The sequence below is a fragment of the Ranitomeya imitator genome, chromosome 3 (assembly GCF_032444005.1).
Source record: "Ranitomeya imitator isolate aRanImi1 chromosome 3, aRanImi1.pri, whole genome shotgun sequence".
NCBI classification, from domain to species: domain Eukaryota; kingdom Metazoa; phylum Chordata; class Amphibia; order Anura; family Dendrobatidae; genus Ranitomeya; species Ranitomeya imitator.
This window is the reverse complement of record NC_091284.1, coordinates 820,852,587-820,877,659: the sequence shown is the minus strand read 5'-3', so window position 1 is coordinate 820,877,659 and position 25,073 is coordinate 820,852,587. Positions and strand designations below refer to the sequence as shown.

The following is a 25,073-nucleotide window of genomic DNA, read 5'->3' as shown; positions in this document are numbered from 1 at the left end:
GAAAACACTTTTCTATCTTCTTATAGCCTTCTCCTACTTTGTGGGCCTCCACCACTTTCATTTTCAGAGACACAGGCAGCTGCTTAGAAGAACCCATGGCTGCTGTTTTTTGGCGCACGGTTAAAGGAGGATAGGTGTCATAGAAAATATTAAGAGCCATAACACAGCTCCAGTGAGGGAGCATTCACCCCCCCTACTCTCTCACACAGAATCGCAGTAAGAGAAGGAACTTACGATCTACAACCCTCCCTCAAGTAGAATTACACAGCTGACACATGGGAAGTGAAGACATTAGTGGTAGCTAAGAACCACACTCCTCAAAGTCATAAGCTACCAGAAACCAGGCGTCCTATCGGCCTGTACAACTAGTGGTGGCAGCGAGTAGATATTGAGTTACCGTAGAGTTAACAGTGACCGTACCTGGGTATATATATCTCATGCTATGGAATCGGAGGTGTATATACCATGCACTCACTGTTTTCCAATAATCAGCCTATGCATGTTAACAGAACATGCAAGGAAAGCCCAACAAACAGACTCTCCACGCATGTGCAGTGACTGTCACACAGCCGCAACACATGCATTTGCGGAGCCGAACAGCTGATCAGCCGGTAGAGATCCAGGAAGCCGGGTTTCCTCTGCAGCTTATTTGGTAAGCGCTATAGCTTGCCAACTAAGCAGGGACCCGAGCAAATTCGCTCAGCTCTACCGTTAAGCGCCACCTCTCATTTGTTTGTCAGTCTAAAATGGAATGGATGAGGTGGAAATAAACTAAAACTTGTTCTATCCCCAACCTGATCGAAGATCTCATCGAACGTTGGCCTCCTTTCCGCTAATTCACTCCAACATTGTTTCATGAGCAGAATACATTCCAGAGGGGCTTGGTCAGGGGCCACAGTTGGACGACACAGAGGGGGAGGTTTCTTTACCTTCTTGATGATTTCTGAAAAATGTAAAATAGAGTCACGATATACAGAATTTTTCTTCTAGTTTTCTAAACATCTCTACTAACCATACCCATCTCATGGTTTATATGACATCTGTGATGCTAGTCACTACTCATGGTCAAGTTGTGAGGCTTGATAGTCAATATGTCCGGGGTCAGAAACCAGGAAAGCTCATCATAAACAAAAGGGTAAGACAAAAGGTATAGTCAACTCACGGTCTGAGGTCAGGATTCCTGGAAGGTAGCGGATCAAAGCAGAGAGGCTAGACAAACGCATGGTCAGGGGCAAGGTCTAAGGTCGGGTAACAATAAATCAGAGACTGAGAACAGGAACACAAGGCATGCAGACAACACCGAGCATAAGCTACAACTGGTAGTAATTGGAGGCAGAGAGCCAGCTAAATAGCCAGGTAATCAGTTCAAACAGAAGACACATAAAGGAAACCCGGCACGCCCCGACTGCATGGCTGAGCTGTCCATCACCATACTGACAGCTCAGCACGCCACTGCCCTAGATAGGAGAAATTATGACAACCTCTGCTTTAAAAAAAAAAAAGTATATGCTGTTATTTTCTGACACCTGTAACTATTTTAGTGGTTCGTGCACTTTTTAAATCCTTATCAGGGGTCTGTTGTATGGCAGTACCCACACGTGTTGAATGGTGACCACCTTCACAAAGACTCTTAAATATACACACAGTGCATTATACAGGATGAGCTACAAGAAGAGATGTAATACTGCACTATTCTGTAAGGATGTATTGTGTCAGAGTATTACCCTCAGCTGAGAGTCCCGACATGCAGTATGGCGGACCCCGTACAACCACTTCTTGCAGTATGATAGCAAAGCTGAACACATCCCCTTTGAAGGTTCCTCTCCTGGCCAGGTTTTGATCTTGAAGCAGCTCTGGAGCCGTCCAAAACAATTCTGCATGAGAGAATGTCATCACATAGATAAGCTGCTCCCATGAGGAGTTGATGTCACAGTCTTTTCATTAGAATGGGGTGTAATTTAATGATGCTATTTGGTGCAGATGTCATGGTAAGGTCCTAGTGTCAACAGGAAGGGGAATGCATACTCAAAATCGATAGAATGGAGGGCAGACACACTAACACTGACCCCCAAGTTGAGAGATTTTTTTGTTTGCCCATTGCAGAAATGAAAAGGGGACCCCTTCTTAAAAGAATTGTTCGTATCACTGTGTAACAGAACCCCTTATACAGTGGGGAAAAAAGTATTTAGTCAGCCACCAATTGTGCAAGTTCTCCCACTTAAAAAGATGAGAGAGGCCTGTAATTGACATCATAGGTAGACCACAACTATGACAGTCAAAAGGAGAAAACAAATCCAGAAAATCGCCTTGTCTGATTTGGCAAGATTTATTTTGCAAATTATGGTGGACAATAAGTATTTGGTCATTAACAAAAGTTAATCTCAATATTTTGTTATATATATATATATATATATATATATATATATATATATATATATACACACACATTTGCTGGCAATGACAGAGGTCAATCGTTTTCTGTAAGTCTTCACAAGGTTGGCACACACTGTTGGTGCTATGTTGGCCCATTCCTCCATCCAGATCTCCTCTAGAGCAGTGATGTTTTGGGCCCATCGCTGCGCAACATGGGCTATCAACTCCCTCCAAAGATTTTCTATGGGGTTGAGATCTGGAGACTGGCTAGGCCACTCCTGGACCTTCATATGATTCCTATGAAGCCACTCCTTTGTTGCCCTGGCGGTGTGCTTGGTATCATTATCATGCTGAAAGACCCATCCACATTTCATCTTCAATGCCCTTGCTGATGGAAGGAGGTTTGCACTCAAAATCTCAAGATACATGGCCCCATTCATTCTTTCATGTACAAGGATCAGTCGTCCTGGTCAATTTGCAATGAAACAGCCCCAAAGCATGATGTTGCCACCACCATGCTTTACAGTAGGTATGGTATTCTTTGGATGCAACTCAGCATTCTGTCTCCTCCAAATATGGTGAGTTTTGTTTCTGCCAAACAGTTCTACTCTGGTTTCATCAGACCATAATACATTCTTCCAATACTCTTCTGGATAATCCAAATGCTCTCTAGCAAACTTCAGACGGGCCCAGACATGTACTGGCTTAAGCAGTGGGACACGTCTGGCACTGCAGGATCTGAGTCCCTGGTGGTGTAGTGTGTTATTGATGGTAGCCTTTGTTATGGTGGTCCCAGCCCTATGCAGGTCATTCACTAGGTCATCCTGTGTGGTTCTGGGATTTTTGCTCTTTCATGTTTTTCTCTCTCATGTTTTTAAGTGGGAGAACTTGCACAATTGGTGGCTAACTCAATACTTTTTTCCCCACTGTGTATTCTTTCTATCCTCTTAGACTGCAGTCCTCAGAGAGGAAAAGTCTCTCAGCTCACTCAACACAAATGGTTGGATAACTGAAAAAGATCGGCTTCTTTATGTTCCTATAGCAAATGACAGCATTTACACTCGCTCTTGAACAAATCCTTGGGTCCTTGTGCTTTGAATAAAAGATGAATGCCATAAAAAATAATGTAAAATACCCCCAAGGAAATGAATGAAAATATTAAAAAATTCTAAAAAAAGAGAGCAGAAATCAGGTTGCAGATGAAAGAAATGTTACATTATCCTCTCCATCCTCACCTCCGGGGGGTGCAGGGCATCGGGGAGCCTTTTGGTTCTCTACAATTTCATTATAACCATAGTCGGTGATCTTCAGGACAAATCTTCCATCCACAACACAATTCCGTGACTTCAGCCGTCCATGTGGGAAGTCTCTGTGGTGTAAATATCTTATTCCCTATGATAAGAAAAAAAAAATCTTTAATTAATCTAAAAATCAAAATGGCCGATCATTTCTACAGAAGACTCCAGTACCGAGCATTCGACACCTCTACATCCACTGCCAAGCGCTAGACTTGTTGGGCTTTTATACCTCCTAAATATGTGGCTGTATTCTGCATTGCTATTTTGTGGACTTGACTGGTGCTAAACTTTTTTTTTTTTTTTCAATAGTAATTTTTGAAACCTTTTCTCATTTTATCATCTCAGTCAGACACGTCTACGTCGTGCAAACCTTGATCAAATCTAAAACAAGCGATGATTTGAACATCCAGTCCAGCTTGACGTCTTCGTTCTTCAGTAGATCCTCCAGGCTTCCTCTGGAACAATGTTCAGTCACGATGGCAAAAATGCCACAGTCGGAAAAAAAGCCCAGGAACGGATTCACATTTTCGTTCCTCAAATCTTTCATCTGCAAAACACAAAGAGGAACAGTCAACTATAAATAGGACCTGATTTATGGTATGCTTTTTTTTTTAAATCAAAACAGTGTTAACTAAGTCCTTTATGTCATTTTTATGTACTATCACTATTTCCTTACATACCAGTACATGATGCCTGTAAAGAAGAAAGCTATTGAGGTTTTCAAAAAGAAAAATTTCCCTTATACACACAAGGCCCGATTCTTTTTTGAACTTTTGCCTTTTTTGAAGCATTTTAAGTATTTTCAACTGTTTTTTTTTGTTTGTACCATATTCGTCTTTGTATTTTTAGCCTTTCCTATTTTAAAGTCACTTTTTGTGTTTGTCTAGTATTTTTAAGCAAACTTAATATATGTACCGTAGCTAATATTAAAGAAGAGAGAAAGAGGATTCAAAAAGATCTAAACAAATTCGAACTGTGGGCAACTAACAGAATGGTACTTAACAGGGAGAAATGCAAAGTCTTACATCTGGGCAAGAAAAATGAAAAAAGCATACACAGAATGGGAGGAATAGGACAAAGCAACAGCACGTGAGAAAAAGACTTGGGTATACTAATACATCACAGACTGCACATGAGTCAACAGTGTGATGCAGCAGCAAAAAAAAAGTAAACACACTTCTAGGATATATTAAGAGAAGCATAGAATCTAGATCACGTGAAGTCATTATCCTCCTCTACTCCTCCTTGGTCAGGCCTCATCTGGAATACTGTGTCCAGTTCTGGGCATCGCATTTTAAAAAAGACATTGAAAAACTGGAGCAAGTTCAGAGAAGAGCTACCAGGATGGTGAGCGAACTGCAAAGTATGTCCTACGAGGAAAGGTTAAAGGATCTGGGAATGTTTAGCTTGCAAAAAAGAAGGCTAAGAGGAGACTTAATAGCTGTCTACAAATATCTGAAGTGATGTCACAGTGTAAAGGGATCATCATTATTCTCATCTGCACATGGAAACACAAGAAGCAGCAGGATGAAAATGAAAGGGAGAAGACACAGATTAGATATTAGAAAAAAAATTTTGACAGTGAAAGTGATCAATGAGTGGAACAGGCGGCCACAACAGGTGGTGAGTTCTCCTACAATGGAAGTCTTCAAACAGAGGCTGGAGAGACATCTGTCTGGGATGATTTAGTGTCTCCTGTATTGAAGGTCCCTTCCAACTTTACCATTCTATGATTCTATGATTCTATGTACTCCAACCCTCACGTGATCTCGTGTACATGAAAAATTTGGAAAAGATTTAACGCAATATGTGACTTTTTGTATTAAAAAGTCACAAAATAGGTTAAAAGAAAAAATAAATAGCACTTTTTATTTATGACTGTACAGTACAGTACTGTACAATTTAAGCATCATACAATACAGTGCATAATTAGAAGCACCATATTATAAACTAGATGGTAGCTCGATTCTATCGCATCGGGTATTCTAGAATATATATGTAGTTTATTTATGAAGATTTTAGAATAATACATTGAATACACAGGATTTGGCCGGCCGCGACCAATTAGCAAAGCGTGGTTCAACTCCCGCGCCAATTCGCGGGCAGACTGCGCCTGTCGCTGATTGTTTGCGGCCGGCCACGTAGTATATAGCACAGCCACGTAGTATATAACAGCCCACGTAGTAAATAGCACAGGTCACGTAGAATATTGCACAGCCACGTAGTATATAGCAGAGCCACGTAGTATATAGCAGAGCCACGTAGTATATAGCACAGCCCACAGAGTATATAGCACAGCCACGTAGTATATAACACAGCCCACGGAGTATATAGCACAGCCACGTAGTATAGAGCACAGCCCACGGAGTGTATAACAGCCCACATAGCATATAACACAGCTCACGTAGTATATAACAGCCCACGCATGTAGTGTATAACACAGGCCACATAGTGTACAACACAGGCCACGTAGTGTATAGCATAGGCCATGTAGTGTATAGCACAGGCCACATAGTGTATAGTGCATAGTGTATAGCACAGCCCACGTAGTATATTGCACAGCCCAAGTAGTACATTGCACAGCCCACGTAGTACATTGCATAGCCCACGTAGTATATTGCACAGCCCAAGTAGTACATTGCACAGCCCACGTAGTACATTGCATAGCCCACGTAGTATATAGCACAGCCCACGCAGTATATTGCACAGCCCATGAAGTATATTGCACAGCCCATGCAGTATATTGCACAGCCCACGTAGTATATTGCACAGCCCACGTAGTATATTGCCCAGCCACGTAGTATATTGCACAGCCCACGTAGTATATTGCCCAGCCACGTAGTATATTGCCCAGCATGCATAGTATATTGCCCAGCCCACGTAGTATATTGCACAGCCTGTGTAGTATATTGCACAGCCCACGTAGTATATTGCACAGCGCAAGTAGTACATTGCACAGCCCACGTAGTACATTGCATAGCCCACGTAGTATATAGCACAGCCCACGCAGTATATTGCACAGCCCATGAAGTATATTGCACAGCCCATGCAGTATATTACACAGCCCACGTAGTATATTGCCCAGCCCACGTAGTATATTGCACAGCCTGTGTAGTATATTGCACAGCCCACGTAGTATATTGCACAGCCCGTGTAGTATATTGCACAGCCCGCGTAGTATATTGCCCAGCGTGCGTAGTATATTGCCCAGCCCGCGTAGTATATTGCCCAGCCCGCTTAGTATATTGCACAACCCGTGTAGTATATTGCACAGCCCACGTAGTATATTGCACAGCCTGTGTAGTATATTGCACAGCCCACGTAGTATATTGCACAGCCCGTGTAGTATATTGCACAGCCCGCGTAGTATATTGCACAGCCCACGTAGTATATTGCACAGCCCACGTAGTATATTGCACAGCCCACGTAGTATATTGCACAGCCTGTGTAGTATATTGCACAGCCCACGTAGTATATTGCACAGCCCGTGTAGTATATTGCACAGCCCGCGTAGTATATTGCCCAGCGTGCGTAGTATATTGCCCAGCCCGCGTAGTATATTGCCCAGCCCGCTTCGTATATTGCACAGCCCACGCAGTATATTGCACAGCCCACGTAGTATATAGCAATGTGGGCATCATACCCCTGTTAAAAAAAAAAAAAGATAAAAAGTAGTTATATATTACTCACCTTCCGTTGGACCCCGGATCCAGGAAGCATTTACCGACGCTCCTCGCGCGCTCCGGTCTCAAGAGTGCATTGTGGTCTCGCGAGATGATGACGTACCGATCTCGCGAGACCGATACGTCATCATCTCGCAAGATCGCAATGCATAGAGCGGTCACCGGAACATCTCGAGGAGCAGGAAAGGCCTGTTGTGGATCCGAGGGGCCGACGGACGGTGAGTATATAACAATTTTTTATTTTTTTTAACATTAGATCTTTTTACTATTGATGCTGCATAGGCAGCATCAATAGTAAAAACTTGGTCACACAGGGTTAATAGCAGCGTTAATGGAGTGCGTAACACCGCGGCATAACGCTGCCATTAACGCTGCCATTAACCCTGTGTGAGCGCTGAGTGGAGGGGAGTATCGAGCGGGCACTGACTGCGGGGAGGAAGGAGCGGCCATTTTGCCGCCGGACTGTGCACATCGCTGATTGGTCGTGGCAATGGTCGTGGGCGTTTTGCCACGACCAATCAGCGACTTGGATTTCCATGACAGACAGAGGCCGCGACCAATGAATATCCGTGACAGACAGACAGACAGACGGAAGTGACCCTTAGACAATTATATAGTAGATGCAAGCGCCATGCAGTACATTGGCCAAATAAAACTGCAATTCCCTTAAAAACAATGCTAGATAGTGCTGCCAACAGCATAATCATATACTGTAAAGTGCCTAAGTAACAGCTCCAAACACTGAAACAATAATGTCCGCTATATAGTGACCAAATAATAGCTCCACACATAAAGTAATCTAATAATACAGCTATGTATTAATAATACTGCTATACAAATGAAAGCTGATTTCTAACGGTCACAAGCTCCAGGATGCCGGCTCCAGGATTACCTTGCGCAATGTGCTGGTTGTACTCTGCCGCAGCTCGTGGTACGCACCTGGCTCAAATTTCTTTAGCCAAACCCAATCTCCCTGCAAAGTAATAGAACATCATAAACCAGTAACTGTAAAGGAATAAAGTAATATACTGTATGCATTAAAAGAAAAGAATTACAATTGAGACAGGATTTGAAACTCAGGATCAGTAATGTAATGTATGTACACAGTGACTACACCAGCAGAATAGTGAGTGCAGCTCTGGGGTATAATACAGGATGTAACTCAGGATCAGTAATGTAGTGTATGTACACAGTGACTGCACCAGCAGAATAGTGAGTGCAGCTCTGGGGTATAATACAGGATGTAACTCAGGATCAGTAATGTAATGTATGTACACAGTGACTGCACCAGCAGAATAGTGAGTGCAGCTCTGGAGTATAATACAGGATGTAACTCAGGATCAGTAATGTAATGTATGTACACAGTGACTGCACCAGCAGAATAGTGAGTGCAGCTCTGGAGTATAATACAGGATGTAACTCAGGATCAGTAATGTAGTGTATGTACACAGTGACTGCACCAGCAGAATAGTGAGCGCAGCTCTGGTGTATAATACAGGATGTAACTCAGGATCAGTAATGTAGTGTATGTACACAGTGACTGCACCAGCAGAATAGTGAGTGCAGCTCTGGAGTATAATACAGGATGTAACTCAGTAATGTATGTGAACCAACATAGAAAAAAAGAAAGCAGCACAGCTGTAAAACCTGGAGTTGGCCGTAGCCCATGTGTGGTGCAGTGGACACCTGACAGCATAACCGGGGTGCTCGCATGGAAAACAAGATGAGGCCAGCACTGGAATAAAGAAAAAAAATGCGGCAGCACTCACCAGTCCTAGAGTGGTCTAAGTCCTTTATTGGAACATACAAAACATCTTCACGGCTAGGGGGGGTCGGCCGTCGTCTACCCCTGCACACCTCCTCCTCGTCTACACACCCCCAAGCCGTGAAGATGTTTTGTATGTTCCAATAAAGGACTTAGACCACTCTAGGACTGGTGAGTGCTGCTGCATTTTTTTCTTTATTCTAATGTAATGTATGTACACAGTGACTGCACCAGCAGAATAGTGAGTGCAGCTCTGGGGTATAATACAGGAGTTAACTCAGGATCAGTAATGTAATGTATGTGCACAGTGACTGCACCAGCAGAATAGTGAGTGCAGCTCTGGGGTATAATACAGGAGTTAACTCAGGATCAGTAATGTAATGTATGTACACAGTGACTGCACCAGCAGAATAGTGAGTGCAGCTCTGGGGTATAATACAGGAGTTAACTCAGGATCAGTAATGTAATGTATGTACACAGTGACTGCACCAGCAGAATAGTGAGTGCAGCTCTGGAGTATAATACAGGATGTAACTCAGGATCAGTAATGTAATGTATGTACACAGTGACTGCACCAGCAGAATAGTGAGTGCAGCTCTGGAGCATAATACAGGATGTAACTCAGGATCAGTAATGTAATAACTCTAATGAGTGCAGAATTGGAGTATAATACAGGGTGTAACCCAAGATTAGAGATGGGTGAACCTGAAAAGTAAAGTTCGGCATCCGTACCTAACACCTACTGTTCGGGCACGGACACCGAACACTGACATCACCAGGAAGTCCATGTTATTGTTCGGGTTCAGCCCCCCGAATACCAGGTCTTTGTCTCGCTGTCATGTGCATGATAGCGCATCAAACATCACTTCTGATTGGCGGTAAAATCATCACCGCCGGTCAAACAGCTGCGGTTCCCACGCTGTGATTGGAGGTATAAATTTTACCTCCGGTCAATGGTGTCAGCTGATGCCTGCTTCCGTTAATAAGCATGAAAGCAGGAGCGGCTGATGGGAGTATTCATTAGCCGGCTCCTGTGCTGTAAATAAATAATTTTAAAGACACACCGGTGTGAGTTCCCCTGTATTTTTGATAATCAGCTAGGCAAAACACACAGCTGGGGGTTGATAACCCTCAGCTGTCAGCTTTAGCAAAACTGGTTATCAAGAATAAAGGGGTCCACACATTATTTAAATAAATTATTGACAACCAACCTTGCTAAAGCAGACAGCTGGGGGCTAGTATTCTCAGGCTGATATGGGGCCATGGATATTGCCCCCCCAGCTTAAAAATAGCAGCCCACAGGCACCCGGAAAAGGCACATCTATTAGGTGCACCAATTTTGGCGCTTTGCCTGGCTCTTCTCACTTGCCCTGTAGCTGTGGCAAGTGGGCTTGATGTCACCTTTGTATTGTCTGGTGACATCAAGCCCACGGCTTAGTAATGGAGAGGTGTCTATAAGACACCCATCCTTAACTAATCCTATAGCTATATGGTAAATAAACACAGCCAGAATAAAGTCCATTCTTTGAAATAAAACAAAACACACTTTTACTTAAAAATAACAAACACAGTTAAACTCATCTGACGCCTAATTCCACTGAAGCCCTCATCTCCTGCAATGAAACAAATATAAAAAACAACAATATCCCTCACCTATCTGTCATTCTGTCCCACGACGTAATCCATGTCAAGGGGATAAACAGTTTTCAACCGGGACGGTGCCAAGATGCGACCATCCAGGCTGAGAACCACTGGTGAATGAGCTGCTGTGTGCGCAGCATCAATGAGCAGCGGTGATGTCATCGAGATTACTGCTGGTCACTGAGGCTGCATTGCCAGCCGGGCCCCTGAACTGCGGTGACTTTGGTGAGATCCCCACTAAATTAAAGAAAGTCTCACATTGCGAGTTCACCGCAGCTCACCAGGAGAACTTCACTGCGGGGAATTTGAACTGCGCTGACAGCTGAGGGTTGCAGCCCCCAGCTGTGAGTTATCAAAAATACAGGGAACCCACTCCATTTTTTTTTTAAATTATTTATTTAGCGGCAGGCGCCAGCTGATTAATTCACATGGGGATTCCCAAACAGGCAATCCCAACATGTGTTAGGGCTAACAGCATCAAATCATACAGCCGCAGGGACTCAAACATAATATACGAGCACGCCCAGATGCTCAGATAACACCCGAGCATGCTCGGATAAGACATTCTCCGAGCACGTTCGCTCATCACTAATTTTATTTTTAAAGGGATTATTCATCCATTCATCGACTTTTTCCGAGCTGACAATTTGCCAAATAGTGAGCTAACAGACTGCTGGTGCTAAAAAAAAAATCCTACTGTCGGTAAAACCATCTTCTAATCAATGGGTGGTCCTTGTAGAAAATGTAGATGTAGAAAAAGGTTTTGCTTCAATGGAAGTCCCTAATATTTAATGACAGTTTAATATTCAGACCAGCAAAAGGTTTTATGATACATCTGTATCTAAGAATTGACGTTTCCAAATCTTGAGGACACAAGTTAGAAAATGGCACTTTTGCTCCACAAGGCACCTGTCATCAATTCTGAAATTCCCTAATACAGGTTTGTCGCTATAATTGGGATGTAAGCCCTCTTGCCTCTTGAAGAGCTCACATTCAGCAAATAGAAACACAGGGAAAATTTGGTTGATACCTTTGTGATTTATTTGAAGAAACTACTGAGTACTTGCCCGCATCCTCCACCATTTACAGACTTCCATTACTTTCATAAACAATGTAGGACTGCTGACTCTACTCCTCATCTCAAGTTGTGCTTGTGCCGAAATGTCCATACAATCACTGAGGCTCAATGAAAGATGGTGAATGTTTCTTGCATATGGGGAGGTTTTCCACCTGCTGTCGAGGCTGAGCAAGTGACGGCTTTGGAGGCTGTAGTAAGATTTGCTTATATTGTCATAGTGGTTCCAATAAATTGACATGACCCCAATTCTAGCTGTATGAACACATATTTAGACAAGGCCAACCTAGAAACGGTGTGAGAAAACCTAGTACCCCTGGTATTCACCCTTTAGTGCCCATCTAAACTTTGCATCAAGATATCCCAAATCTGCAACTGATTGGCCATGATAAAATCTATGAACTGTACGTAGATTAGGAGAGGTAGAGATCACTTAAGACTAAAGATTAGCAGCAGGTCAGGGCAGGCGGCAAACAAAACTCAACATCAATGTACAAACCAGTTTGACACTGAGGAACAACTCTGCAGAAAATTGATCAATAAAACATTTCAGTGGATGTGCTCTTTCAGAAAATCCAGTTTGTTATAACCAAATAAAACAGCTTATTTCACTGTCCCCGTTTCTCCGTTAAGTCTTCTCCAATGCTTATGGAATCTGTTATTGACTGCAGTGTTGACATCACGTCGACAGCGCTGCAGCCAATTGTTGAGCTGCCTGTATAGCTGGAACTCGCCGCTCAGAGAGGCTGAGCTCACCGATTGGATGCAGCACCATCGATGTGACATCAGCACTGCAGACAATAACTGTCAGCGGGAACAGAGCTAGAAACTAGACTTGGGAACAGTGAGTAAAGCTCGGTTTTGTGAACCTAAGGAGTGCAATTTTCTGAAAGGGGACCATGACTTAATATTCGGCCCAAGAGGTTTTGAGGAAGGTTTCCCTAAGTATCTCGGGTCAGTTGAGTATTAGTTGAGGAACAATGGACTAGGCTGAATGCCGAACGTGTAAGAGATGTAGAGGAGCAATAGCAGGAGGAGACCACAGGTGGACTGGGGACTGGCGGTAAGGCACCATGACACATAGAGGCCTCCAATATATCGATACTGACATATTGTGGAACTAGTAAAGTTATAGGAAATGTGGACTAAATCTGCACTGCCGCAATAATGATGAGGTTCCCGTTGATAGTAGAGTTAAGGCTAGTTTCACATTTGCGTTTAAAAACTCAGTGTTTTAAACGTAAACGGATGTGGTGAAAAAAACGCATGTAAACGCGTGCAAACGCTGCGTTTTTTAGATGCATGCGTTTTTGCATGTGGTAAAAAAACGCGGCGTTTTGACGCGTTTACATGCGTTTTTTCCTGCGTTTGCGTTTTTGAAACGCATGATGAGAAGTGTGTGACAGCTGCCAATCATCAAAATCAACTAGAAAACCCACTATAAACAGAAAAAGCTAGGGTTAGGGCTAGGGTTAGGATCCCTAGGGTTAGGGTTAGGATCCCTAGGGTTAGGGTTAGGATCCCTAGGGTTAGGGTTAGGGTTAGGGTTCGGATCCCTAGGGTTAGGGTTAGGATCCCTAGGGTTAGGGTTAGGGTTAGGATCCCTTTAGGGTTAGGGTTAGGGTCGGGGGGTGGCTTATCAGTGTGTATTCTTGTGTTTTTCTATTAAAACGCATGCATTTAAAAACGCAAGCAAACGCATGTGCTTAAAAACGCATGCGTTTACATAGACAGCAATACGTTTTTTTGCCGCAAAAAAACACATGCGTTTTTAATGTTAAGTATAGAAAAAAAAAACACATGCGATTTTTTGCGCTAAAACGCAGCGGCAAAAAACGCAAATGTGAAACCAACCTTAGACAATGGTTTATTCAACGTGTTTCAAGGCCCCTTCTTCAGGATTTACGACATACAACATTTGGTAAATCCTGAAGAAGGGGCCATAGGAGCCTTGAAACGCATTGAATAAACCACTGTCTTAATTCTACTATCAACTGGAACCTCATCATTATTGCGGCGGCACAGATTTAATCCACATTTCCTATAGTTTTACTGCTTCATATGGTCGGTGACCGGCCTGTGGATCTGCGGCAGCCGAAATCTTTACACGCCTGCATTCGGCTTCAACAGGTGAGCGACTTTCTGGGTGATTTCTCTTCCTTATTGTGGGATAAGACCCTATTTGTGCTTTGTGTCTCCCTTTAACTTTCATATTGCGGAACTAATCATTACAGAATTTTGCACCCAAACTACAGTTTTTTGACATTACCTATGATAAAGAAGTAATGCATTTAGGGGTGCAGACAATTTGTGAAGTTAATTGATTGAGAAGGGGGTTGGACACGATGACCCCGTAGGTCACTTCCAACTCTAACATTCTACGATTCTATGAGTTTTCCTTCAATTTCCAGGTGTTGACTTTGCCCCTAGAATGAAATACACTTCTTCCATACTATGTAGGGATAAAAAAATAAAAGCACCTCTTACCTCATACACAGCCACATTGGAGTTCTCATGGGTGGCCCCTGTGCTTTTGGTGGACATTGAGTGCGCCATGGATTTCAGGCTTTTGCAGTCAGAAACACTTTTGGTGTCACTCAGATTGTCAATATTCAGCTTCTATAATTAAGCGCAATATTATATCAGGACATTTTCAATTAAGGCAGTTCTCTATCATATAAAAAACAATGGTAACTTTCTTACATGATGAGCAGCAGATCCGTCTACAGGTCGTACGTTATTGCACCTCAACTCCATTCACTTCTATATAGCTGAGCTGCAATACCAGAAACAACATGTGGAGAGGGGGCGCTGCATGCGTTTTTTTGCGGCAAAAAACGTATTGCTGTCTATGTAAACGCATGCATTTTTAAGCACATGCGTTTGCATGCGTTCTTAAACGCATGCGTTTTAATAGAAAAACACAAGAATACACACTGATAAGCCAACCCCCAACCCTAACCCTAACCATAAGGGATCCTAACCCTAACCCTAAGGGATCCTAACCCTAACCCTAAGGGATCCTAACCCTAACCCTAAGGGTTAGGGTTAGGATCCCTTAGGGTTAGGGTTAGGATCCCTTAGGGTTAGGGTTAGGATCCCTTAGGGTTAGGGTTTGGGTTAGGGTTAGGATCCCTTAGGGTTAGGGATAGGGTTAGGATCCCTAGGGTTACTAGGGATCCTAACCCTAACCCTAACCCTAGCTATTTCTGTTTAGAGTGGGTTTTCTTGTTGATTTTGATGATTGGCAGCTGTCACACACTTCTCATCATGCGTTTCAAAAACGCAAACGCAGGAAAAAACGCATGTAAACGCGTCAAAACGTTGCGTTTGTATTAAAACATGCAAAAACGCATGTGTCTAAAAAACGCAGCGTTTAAACGCGTTTAAATGCGTTTTTTCACCAAATGCGTTTGCGTTTAAAACGCTGCGTTTTTAAACGCAAATGTGAAACCAGCCTAAAATCGACATTAGATCAATTTGCACATTTTTGATCCTTTGCCATTAATATAAACACTTTATTATTATGACATACCACTCCATAAGGATCCATTAGGATTTAGTCCACATCCCGGGGGTTTATTATACCTCTCTACTTATGATACAAATACAGATGTAATTCCCATGTAATGCGGAAGGACATATGACCATTTTATAATCCGCCAAACCCTCCATGTAAATATCTCACAGACCTGGATCCGATCTGATTTGTGTATTTTATTCTATTATTTTTACATAGACAGTGATTGTAATGCTGCTTTCTGTTTATCATCGTTCTGTAATATATGATCAGCTACCAGCTATGTGCTAAGTTGGAAGAAATGGAAGAAGGCAGGAGAATGGAAGAAGGAGGAGAAGAAGAAGAAGTGGCACTAGATGGACAAGTGTATGCGGAAGAATGAAGAAAACAAAAATGGAGAAGAAAAGGGAGGACACCGAGATGAAAGAAAAAGAGATGTGAATGAGAGCAAGACCTTCTTTTCTCGTTTTTTTGTTTTTGCCACGTTTGGCATAAAATGCTCCACTTATGCCAGATACATTTTCCAAAAGAGGTTCTTGACTACATCCATATGCTCCAATCAGGCATTTCTAAAGGGGTTATTTTTATGAGAAAGAAGATGATGATGGTGAAGGAGAAGGAAAAGGGAAAATGATGGAAAGAGTAAGGAGGATGAAGAAGAAGATGATGGACCAAAAGAAAGAAAAATCTGATGGAGGAGAAGGAAGAAGATGGAGTTGAAGGAAGAAGATGATTGCGTAGATGGAAGAGGATGGATGAAGAAGATGATGATGGAGTAAGAGGAAGAAGAAGGAAGAAGAACATGGAGTAGAATGAAGAACAATGAGAAGATAGAGTAGGAGGAAAAGAAGAAGATGGAGTAGAAGGAAAAAGAAGGAGATGATGGAGTAGAAGGATGGAGTAGAAGGAAGAAGAAGATAGAGTAGAAGGAAAAAGAAGGAGATGATGGAGTAGAAGGATGGAGTAGAAGGAAGAAGAAGATAGAGTAGAAGGAAAAAGAAGGAGATGATGGAGTAGAAGGATGGAGTAGAAGGAAGAAGAAGATGGAGTAGAAGGAAGAAGAAGAACATGATGGAGTAGAAGGAAGAAAAAGATGAAGATGATGATATTGGATGACGAAGAAGCTGAAGATGATGATATAAAGAAGTTTCCACTACATTTTAACTAAGACTTGTTTAGCCCTGTGGTGGCTTATTAAAATTTAAAAACCTTGTATTCACCTTTTTGAAATGTGCCGCTCCGCCACTTTCCCAGCTGAATTCCCAGCTGTTAGCATCAACATCTGATGGGAAAGGAAGAAGAGAGAGGGCATCATGTGATGGCAGCAGCCAGTCATTTCCACGCTGATGCCCCATGATGAATGTTGATACTGTCAGTCCAACATTGGACACAGCTGCGAGAATGAAGGAGCAGTGTCCTACAGAAAGGTGAGTACACTGTTTTTTTTTAATTTTCTTACGCCCCTTTTCCCCAGTGCTGAATGAGTACTTGTTAAAATGTAGTGGAAATATCTTTAAAGATAAGGAGGAAGGACAATCTGACAATGGATACGAACTTGAAGAAGAATAAAGAAATGATGATGTTGGATAATGAAGCAGAAAAGAAAACAGGAAAAGATTAAGGAAAAGGAGAAGGGATGAAATAGACAAAGGAAATAAGCATTAGTTGTCTAGACTTCTCCATTTACCTTCACGCTCAGCTTTGGGTTGATAAATGTCAGGTCCTCCAAAGACAATAGTATTTTGTTGGGTCCCTTCACCAGTTGGATCTGAAGGATGCTGTGTCTGGAATAGAACAGAAATGGTCACTTTGTAGGATGTCGCATAGATCTCATAAATACATGGGCATCTCCTGCTCATAGAGAGGGGAGTGCTGAGTAACAGATGTCCATACCCTAAGAGATAATATAGGGGAGGACTGACCCTAGGGGACATTTTATTACTTTGGCTTGTTTCATCCAATTCTGTTTGGTGCTCCTTCCCAACTAAGTAATAGATACAAATCTCTGTAGGACAATGTGTCTATAGGTGTTTGTAGTTCAGCAGTTAAATCATCAGCCTGATACTACTAAGTGGGGGCATGCTCTCCTGCGCAATAGGAGGTCAGTCTGCTGCCAAAATACTATGCATCCACATAATAATATGACTTTTTTATTAAATTAATGCTGCTGGTGCCCAACCCACACCCAGCAGCCGGGGCGCCCAACCCATACCAAGCAGCCGAGTGCACAACCCATACCCTGGGGGTCAACCCATACCCAGAAGCTGGGACACCCAACCCATACCCAGCAGCTGCGGTGCCCAACCCATACCCAGCAGCCGGGATCACAACCCATACCCAGCAGCTGGGATCACAACCCATACCCAGCAGCCGGGATCACAACCCATACCCAGGAGTCGGGATCACAACCCATACCCAGCAGCTGGGGAGCCCAACCCATACCCAGCAGCCAAGATCACAACCCATACCCAGCAGCCAGGGCGCCCAACCCATACCCAGCAGCTGGGGTGCCCAACCCATACCCAGCAGCTGGGGTGCCCAACCCATACCCAGCAGCTGGGATCACAACCCATACCCAGCAGCTGCGGTGCCCAACCCATACACAGCAGCCGGGATCACAACCCATACCCAGCAGCTGGGGAGCCCAACCCATACCCAGCAGCCAAGATCACAACCCATACCCAGCAGCCAGGGCGCCCAACCCATACCCAGCAGCTGGGGTGCCCAACCCATACCCAGCAGCCGGGGCGCCCACCCATACCCAGCAGCCGGGGAGCACAACCCATACCCAGCAGCCAGGGTGCCCAACCCATACCCAGCAGTTGGGGCACCTAACTCATACCCAGCAGCCGGAGCGCACAACCCATACCTAACAGCTGTGATCACAACCCATACCCAACAGCCAGGTAACACAACCCATACCTAGCAGCTGGGGCACCCAATACTCTTCAGTCGGGGGGCTGATCTATACTCAGCAATCGGGGTGCCTGACTCATACCCAGCAGCCGGGGAGCACAACCCATACCCAGCAACTGGGGAGCACAACCCATACCCAGCTGCCGGGGCGCCCAACCCATACCTAGCAGCTGGGGGGGCGACCTATACCCAGCAGCAAAGGCGCCCATACCATACCCAGCAGCTGGGGCACCCAATACCCTTCAGTCGGGGGGCTGATCTATACCCAGCAATCAGGGTGCCTGACTCATACCCAGCAGCCGGGGAGCACAACCCATACCCAGCAGCCGGGGAGCACAACCCATACCCAGCTGCTGGGGCGCCCAACCCATACCCAGCAGCTGGGGGGCCGACCTATACCCAGCAGCCAGGGTGCCTGACTCATACCCAGCAGCAAAAGCGCCCATACCATACCCAGCAGCCGATGCGCCTAACTCATACAAAGCAGCCAGAGTGCACACCCCATACCCAGCAGCTGGAGCGCACAGCTTACACCCAACAGCCAGGGTGCCCAACCCATATCCAGCAGCCGGGGAACACAGCCCATACCCAGCAGCCAGGGCGCACAACCCATACCCAGCAGCCAGGGCACCCAACCCATACTCAGCAGCAGGAGCGCACAGCTTACACCCAACAGCCAGGGCGCCCAACCCATATCCAGCAGCCGGGGAACACAACCCATACCCAGCAGCGGGAGCGCACAGCTTACACCCAACAGCCAGGGTGCCCAACCCATATCCAGCAGCTGGGCAACACAACCCATACCCAGCAGCAGGAGCGCACAGCTTACACCCAACAGCCAGAGCGCCCAACCCATATCCAGCAGCCGGGGAACACTACCCATACCCAGCAGCGGGAGCGCACAGCTTACACCCAACAGCCAGGGTGCCCAACCCATAACCAGCAGCCGGGGAACACAACCCATACCCAGCAGCCGGGGAACACAACCCATACCCAGCAGCCGGGGAACACAACCCATACCCAGCAGCGGGAGCGCACAGCTTACACCCAACAGCCAGGGCGCCCAACCCACATCCAGCAGCCGGGGAACACAACCCATACCCAGCAGCCAGAGTGCACAACCCATACCCAGCACGCAGGGCACCCAACCCATACTCAGCAGCCAGGATGCACGACCCTCCATCCCCTATAGACACCCACTAATAATGTACATTTACACTTGCCATGTCCACCTGGATTAAAGCATGACATACATAGGATTATAGGAGCGTAATCCCTGTACTGAGAACATCACACTCTCTAAATAACATAAACTATTTCACTTTCCAACAATCCCAGGAAATCAATTATATTTTCATGTTTTGAGAATTTTGAACAAGTTTAACAATAATCACAAATCCCGTAGATTATTGCAGGGTGACGTCAGTCAGAGATGAGCAACTAGCCCCCCTGGACCGATGAGGAGCATAACGGGAGAGACACCATGTGTTGCAGAAGGCCTACACAACGTATGAACTAAGAAACGTATGTGCCCTGCCAAAATGTGTTGTGCGGCCCATGGAGCTGCCCGGGAGACGCCGCTCCCTCCTTCCTACATTCTAATGTATTTGCATATTTCAGACATGACTACATTTGAAAACAGCGCTGGGACTGGGGCAGAGGGGCGCTTGCCTGTCCCGGCTCCAACGTGCAGCGGCATGATGAGGGCAGCACGTTACTGACATTATCACACGGCTGCTGGCACCGGGCCACAGAGTTGCCGTAGACGCGGCGAGCACCGGCGGTAGGCGCTCCAGGAGACAAAGATGAAATATTTGTTTTGTACTTGATGTTACTTTCCAGGGGCCATTATAGAGCAATGAGAAGATTACAGGGCAATGGGGAACACTATGGAGGCCATTATGAGGCAATGGAGAACCGTATGGAAGTCACTATGGGGCCATTATGGGGCAATGGGGAACATGATGGGGGCACTATGGGGGATATTATAGGGATCATAATGAGGCAATGGAGAACCTTATGACTCAATGGAGGACACTATGGGGCCATTATGGGGATTATTATGGGGCAATGGAGGATAATATGATGGGCATTATGGGTAAATGGGAAACATTATGGGACAATGGGGAATACTACAGTGGACACTATGGGGAATAAGGGACATTATGGAATGCATTATGGGGCAATTAGGGGGGTTGAGAATGGGGTCTTAATGCAGAGAGGCAGTGTGGGGGAGATATTATGGAAAGGTGCAATTTGGGGGGATATTATGAAGAGGTTTAGTATGAGGTGATACTGTGGAGAAGGGCAGTATGAAGGGGATATTTTGTACAAGAAGCACAGTTAGGGGCAATTATTTATTCTGGAGTGCAGCGTGGGAGATATATATTTTTCACGAGCAAAAAGAAAGTGGCAGCACTCACCGATCTTCTTAAAACAGGTAAGCTTTTATTCCGATAAAATCTTCACGGCTCCGGGGTGTACATACAACAGAGTGTTAGGTCCAAACAACAGCCGTTTCGCGCCGACCTGGCGCTTTTATGGGTCGAAACGGCCGTCGTTTGGACCTAACACTCTGTTGTATGTACACCCCCGAGCCGTGAAGATTTTATCGGAATAAAAGCTTACCTGTTTTAAGAAGATCAGTGAATGCTGCCACTTTCTTTTTGCTCGTGAGATGAATCTGTATGCTTCTTTGGCTAAGCACCCGAGATCGAGTGGCCAGCCCCAGCTGTAAGTCGGTGTGGTCGGCAGGTGGACGTCCTGGTGGTGCGGTCAGCTGTTCCCTTGTTGAATGACTAGATATATATTTTTGTGACAGTATAATGATACTTTTATTTCTAAGGGCACCATGTTGGGAAGTGTTGCTGAAGACTGAGAAGAGGAAAGTATGCAGAGACGTGCTCCTGGTGTAAAATCTCATCATGGCATATGTATCCTCCTGCGACTGTTAACCCGTTAAATTCCGCTGTCAAACTCTAACAGTAACACAGGCTTCCTGCAAGCACGCCGGAAATCACACCCATCGGTGCCCATGTCACATGACCGCGGGTCGTTGTTGGGATGGCATGACAACCAGAGGTCTCCAGCAGACCTCTATGGTTGTCACTGCCGGATTGCTATGAGCACCACCCGGTGGTCGGCGCTCATAGCAAATGATCAATTCTGCTACACACAGGCGATCTGATCATCACCTGTATGTAGCAGAGGCGATCGGGTTATGGCAGCTTCTAATCTCCAAAAGACTATTGAAGCATGCCAAAAGTAAAAAAAAAGAGTTTAAAAAAATAAATAAATAAATAAAAAATTATAAAAAATTTAAATCACCCCCCTTTTGTCCCATTTAAAAACAAACAAACAAAAAAACAGACACATATTTGGTGTCACTGCGTCTGCAATCGCCCGATCTATCAATCTAAAAAAAGAATTAACTGGATCGCTAGACGGAGTAATGAGAAAAAAAAGTCAAAAGGCCATCTTTACCTTTTTTTGGTCGCCACAACATTGCATTAATATGCAATAACGGGCGATCAAAAACCAATGGTGTCGTTCAAAAGTACAACTCGTCCGGCAGAAAACTAGCCCTCACATGGCCATATTGACTAAAAAATAAAAAAGTTATGGGCTCTGTGAAAAGGGGAGCAAAAAACAAAAATGCAAAAAAGAAAATACCTCCGGTCATGAAGGGGTTAATGTACTGTTGGTGGTTCTAGTCATGTATTCATTTAAGTACCCCTTTAAATTTTTTTGAGACCCTTGGGATTTTTTCAGTATGGCAATGTGGCCCTTGGACGGAAAAATGTTTTTCACCCAAATATTAGAAAACGTTTAACAAAGACGTAGAGGCCTAGTCAATCAATGCAAACAAATTTCTAACAAGCCAACTGTTCGCAGACAAGACTGACAACCAGCAAAAAAGTGATGGGACTCGTAATATTGCTGATTCAATGCAAATGAACAATGTACAGTTGGGAAAAAAAGTATTTAGTCAGCCACCAATTGTGCACGTTCTCCCACTTAAAAAGATGATAGAGGCCTGTAATTGACATCATAGGTAGACCACAACCATGAGAGTCAAAATGAGAAAACAAATCCAGAAAATCACCTTGTCTGATTGGGCAAGATTTATTTAGCAAATTATGGCTGAAGATAAGTTTTTGGTCACCTAAAAACATGCAAGATTTCTGGCTCTCACAGACCTGTAACTTCTTCTTTAAGAGGCTCTTCTGTCCTCCACTCACTACCTGTAGTAATGGCTCCTGTTTGAACTTGTTATCAGTATAAAAGACACCTGTCCACAACCTCCAGCAGTCACACTCCAAATTCCACTACGGTGAAGACCAAAGAGCTGTCAAAGGACACGAGAAACAAAATTGTAACCCTGCACCAGGCTGGGAAAACTGAATCTGCAATAGGCAAGCAACTTGGTGTGATGAAATCAACTGTGGGAGCAATAATAAGAAAATAGAAGACATAAAAGTCCACTGATAAGCTCCCTCGGTCTAGGCCTCCACGCATGATCTCACCCCGTAGGGTCATAATGATCATAAGAACGGTGAGCAAAAATCCCAGAACCACAAAGGGGCACCTAGTGAATGACCTGGATAGAGCTGGGACCACCGTAACAAAGGCTACAATCAGTAACACACTACCCCACCAGGGACTCAGATCCTGCAGTGCCAGACATGTCCTCCTGCTTAAGCCAGTACATGTCCGGGCCCATCTGAAGTTTGCATTTGGATTATCAAGAAGAGTATTGGGAGAATGTCATATGGTCTGATGAAACCAAAGTAGAACTGTTTGGTAGAAACAAAACTTGTCGTGTTTGGAGGAGAAAGAATACTGAGTTGCATCCAAAGAACACCATACCTACCGTGAAGCATGAGAGTGGGAACATCATGCTTTGGGGCTGTTTCTCTGCAAAGGGACCAGGAGTCCAGGATGACTGATCCGTGTACAAGAAAGAATGAATGAGGCCTTGTATCATGAGATTCTGAGTGCAAACCTCCTTCCATCAGCAAAGGCATTGAAGATGAAATGTGGATAAGTCTTTCAGCATGATAATGATCCCAAGCACACTGCTAGGGCAATGAAGGAGTGGCTTTGTAAAAAGCATATGAAGGTCCTGGAATGGCCTAGCCAGTCTCCAGATCTCAACCCCATAGAAAACCTTTGGAGGGAGTTGAAAGTCCGTGTTGGCCAGCAACAGACCCAAAATATCACTGCTCTAGAGGAGATCTGCATGGAGGAATGGGCCAACATACCACCAACAGTGTGTGTTTGACCTTTGACATTGCCAACAAAGGATATAAAACAAAATATTGAGATGAACTTTTGTTAATGACCAAATACTTATTTTCCACCATAATTTGCAAAATAAATCTTGCCAAATCAGACAAGGTGATTTTCTGGATTTGTTTCCTCATTTTGACTCTCATAGTCCTGGTCTACCCATGATGTCAAATACAGGCCTCTCTCATCTTTGTAAGGCCGGGATCACACATACGCGAGATACGGCTGAGTCTCGCAGGTGAAAACCCTCCTCTGGCGCCGGCACTTAGGAGCGGAGCGTGCAGCTCCATGTGTTGCTGTGCGGCTGCACGCTCCGCTACGGAGTGCCGGCGCCAGGGCTTGGTTTTAACCTGCGAGACTCAGCCGTATCTTGCGTATGTGTGATCCCGGCCTAGGTGGGAGAACTCGCAGAATTGGTGGCTGACTAAATACTTTTTTTCCCCACTGTATGCCATCTTTTTCTTTCTTTCAAGGCATCTAAGATTTAAAAAAATAAAGCAACTATGTAAATAATCTTTTTTTGTATTGTTTTATGACATCAAGGGAAAATGTAAAGAAAAGGAGGAAATACATGTAAATTTTTGAGTTTTTATTATGATGACAATAAGACTGCTAAAACACCACTGTAAATTGTGTTTTCCTTTCAAAGAAATTATTTTTCGATATTAGAAATATTTTTTATTTAATGGGGGCATGGCTGAAAACAGCGATTTGAACTGGCAATGTTTTTTATTTTAGTTGTGATTTATGTTTTTCTTTCTATTATTTAGTTTTGTGTTCTAAAAAAACCTTTTGGGGCATTTTAACATATTAATATATTCTTTTCATTGCTAATTTCCCCTGTAACTTGAGCTGGTATATTTGTCCCAGTCAGGCTACATTCACATTAGCGTTGTGCGGGGCAGCATCGGGCGCAGCCGCGGCGACGCATGCGTCATGCTCCCCTATATTTAACATGGGGGGCGCATGGACATGCGTTGTCTTGCGTTTTGTGGTGCATGCATCATTTTGGCGCAACTGTCAGGGCGCAGAGGACGCTGCATGCTGCAGTTTTTTCTGCGCCAAAAATCATGCAAAAATGAACGCATGCGTCACAAAAAGCTGCGTTGTGCATGCGTTTTTGCATGCGTTGTGCGTTGCGTCGCTGACACTGCCCCGCACAACGCTAATGTGAACGTAGCCTTACACAAGTTAAATTTAGTCTTTTGCCTGCACAGAGCTAACTGGGTCAACTAGTGCAAGAGGGCCGACAAGGAGTCCTGTCACCCTCAAGAAGACATCGTGGAACGTGTTCTGAAGGATACTTTTGTGTGTGGCTATATTTGTGTTCATTATAATAAAAATGTACAGTACAGAGCAAAAATTTGGACACACCTTCTTGTTTAAAGATTTTTCTGTATTTTCATGACTATGAAAATTGTACATTCACACTGAAGGCATCAAAACTATGAATTAGCACATGTGGAATTATATACTTAACAAAAAAGTGTGAAACAACTGAAATTATGTC

At 44.3% G+C, this 25,073-nt stretch overlaps 1 protein-coding gene across 1 annotated transcript in view; it reads right to left on the bottom strand.

Moving 5' to 3' along the window:
* Nucleotides 1-25,073, bottom strand: part of LOC138671791 (retinal guanylyl cyclase 2-like) — a 142,610-nt gene that overhangs the window by 43,594 nt on the left and 73,943 nt on the right. The window contains 7 exon segments of the mRNA XM_069759927.1: nucleotides 795-943; nucleotides 1,725-1,874; nucleotides 3,609-3,765; nucleotides 4,042-4,218; nucleotides 8,247-8,327; nucleotides 14,323-14,454; nucleotides 17,043-17,139. Of these exon segments, the coding sequence (XP_069616028.1) occupies nucleotides 795-943; nucleotides 1,725-1,874; nucleotides 3,609-3,765; nucleotides 4,042-4,218; nucleotides 8,247-8,327; nucleotides 14,323-14,454; nucleotides 17,043-17,139 (943 nt within the window).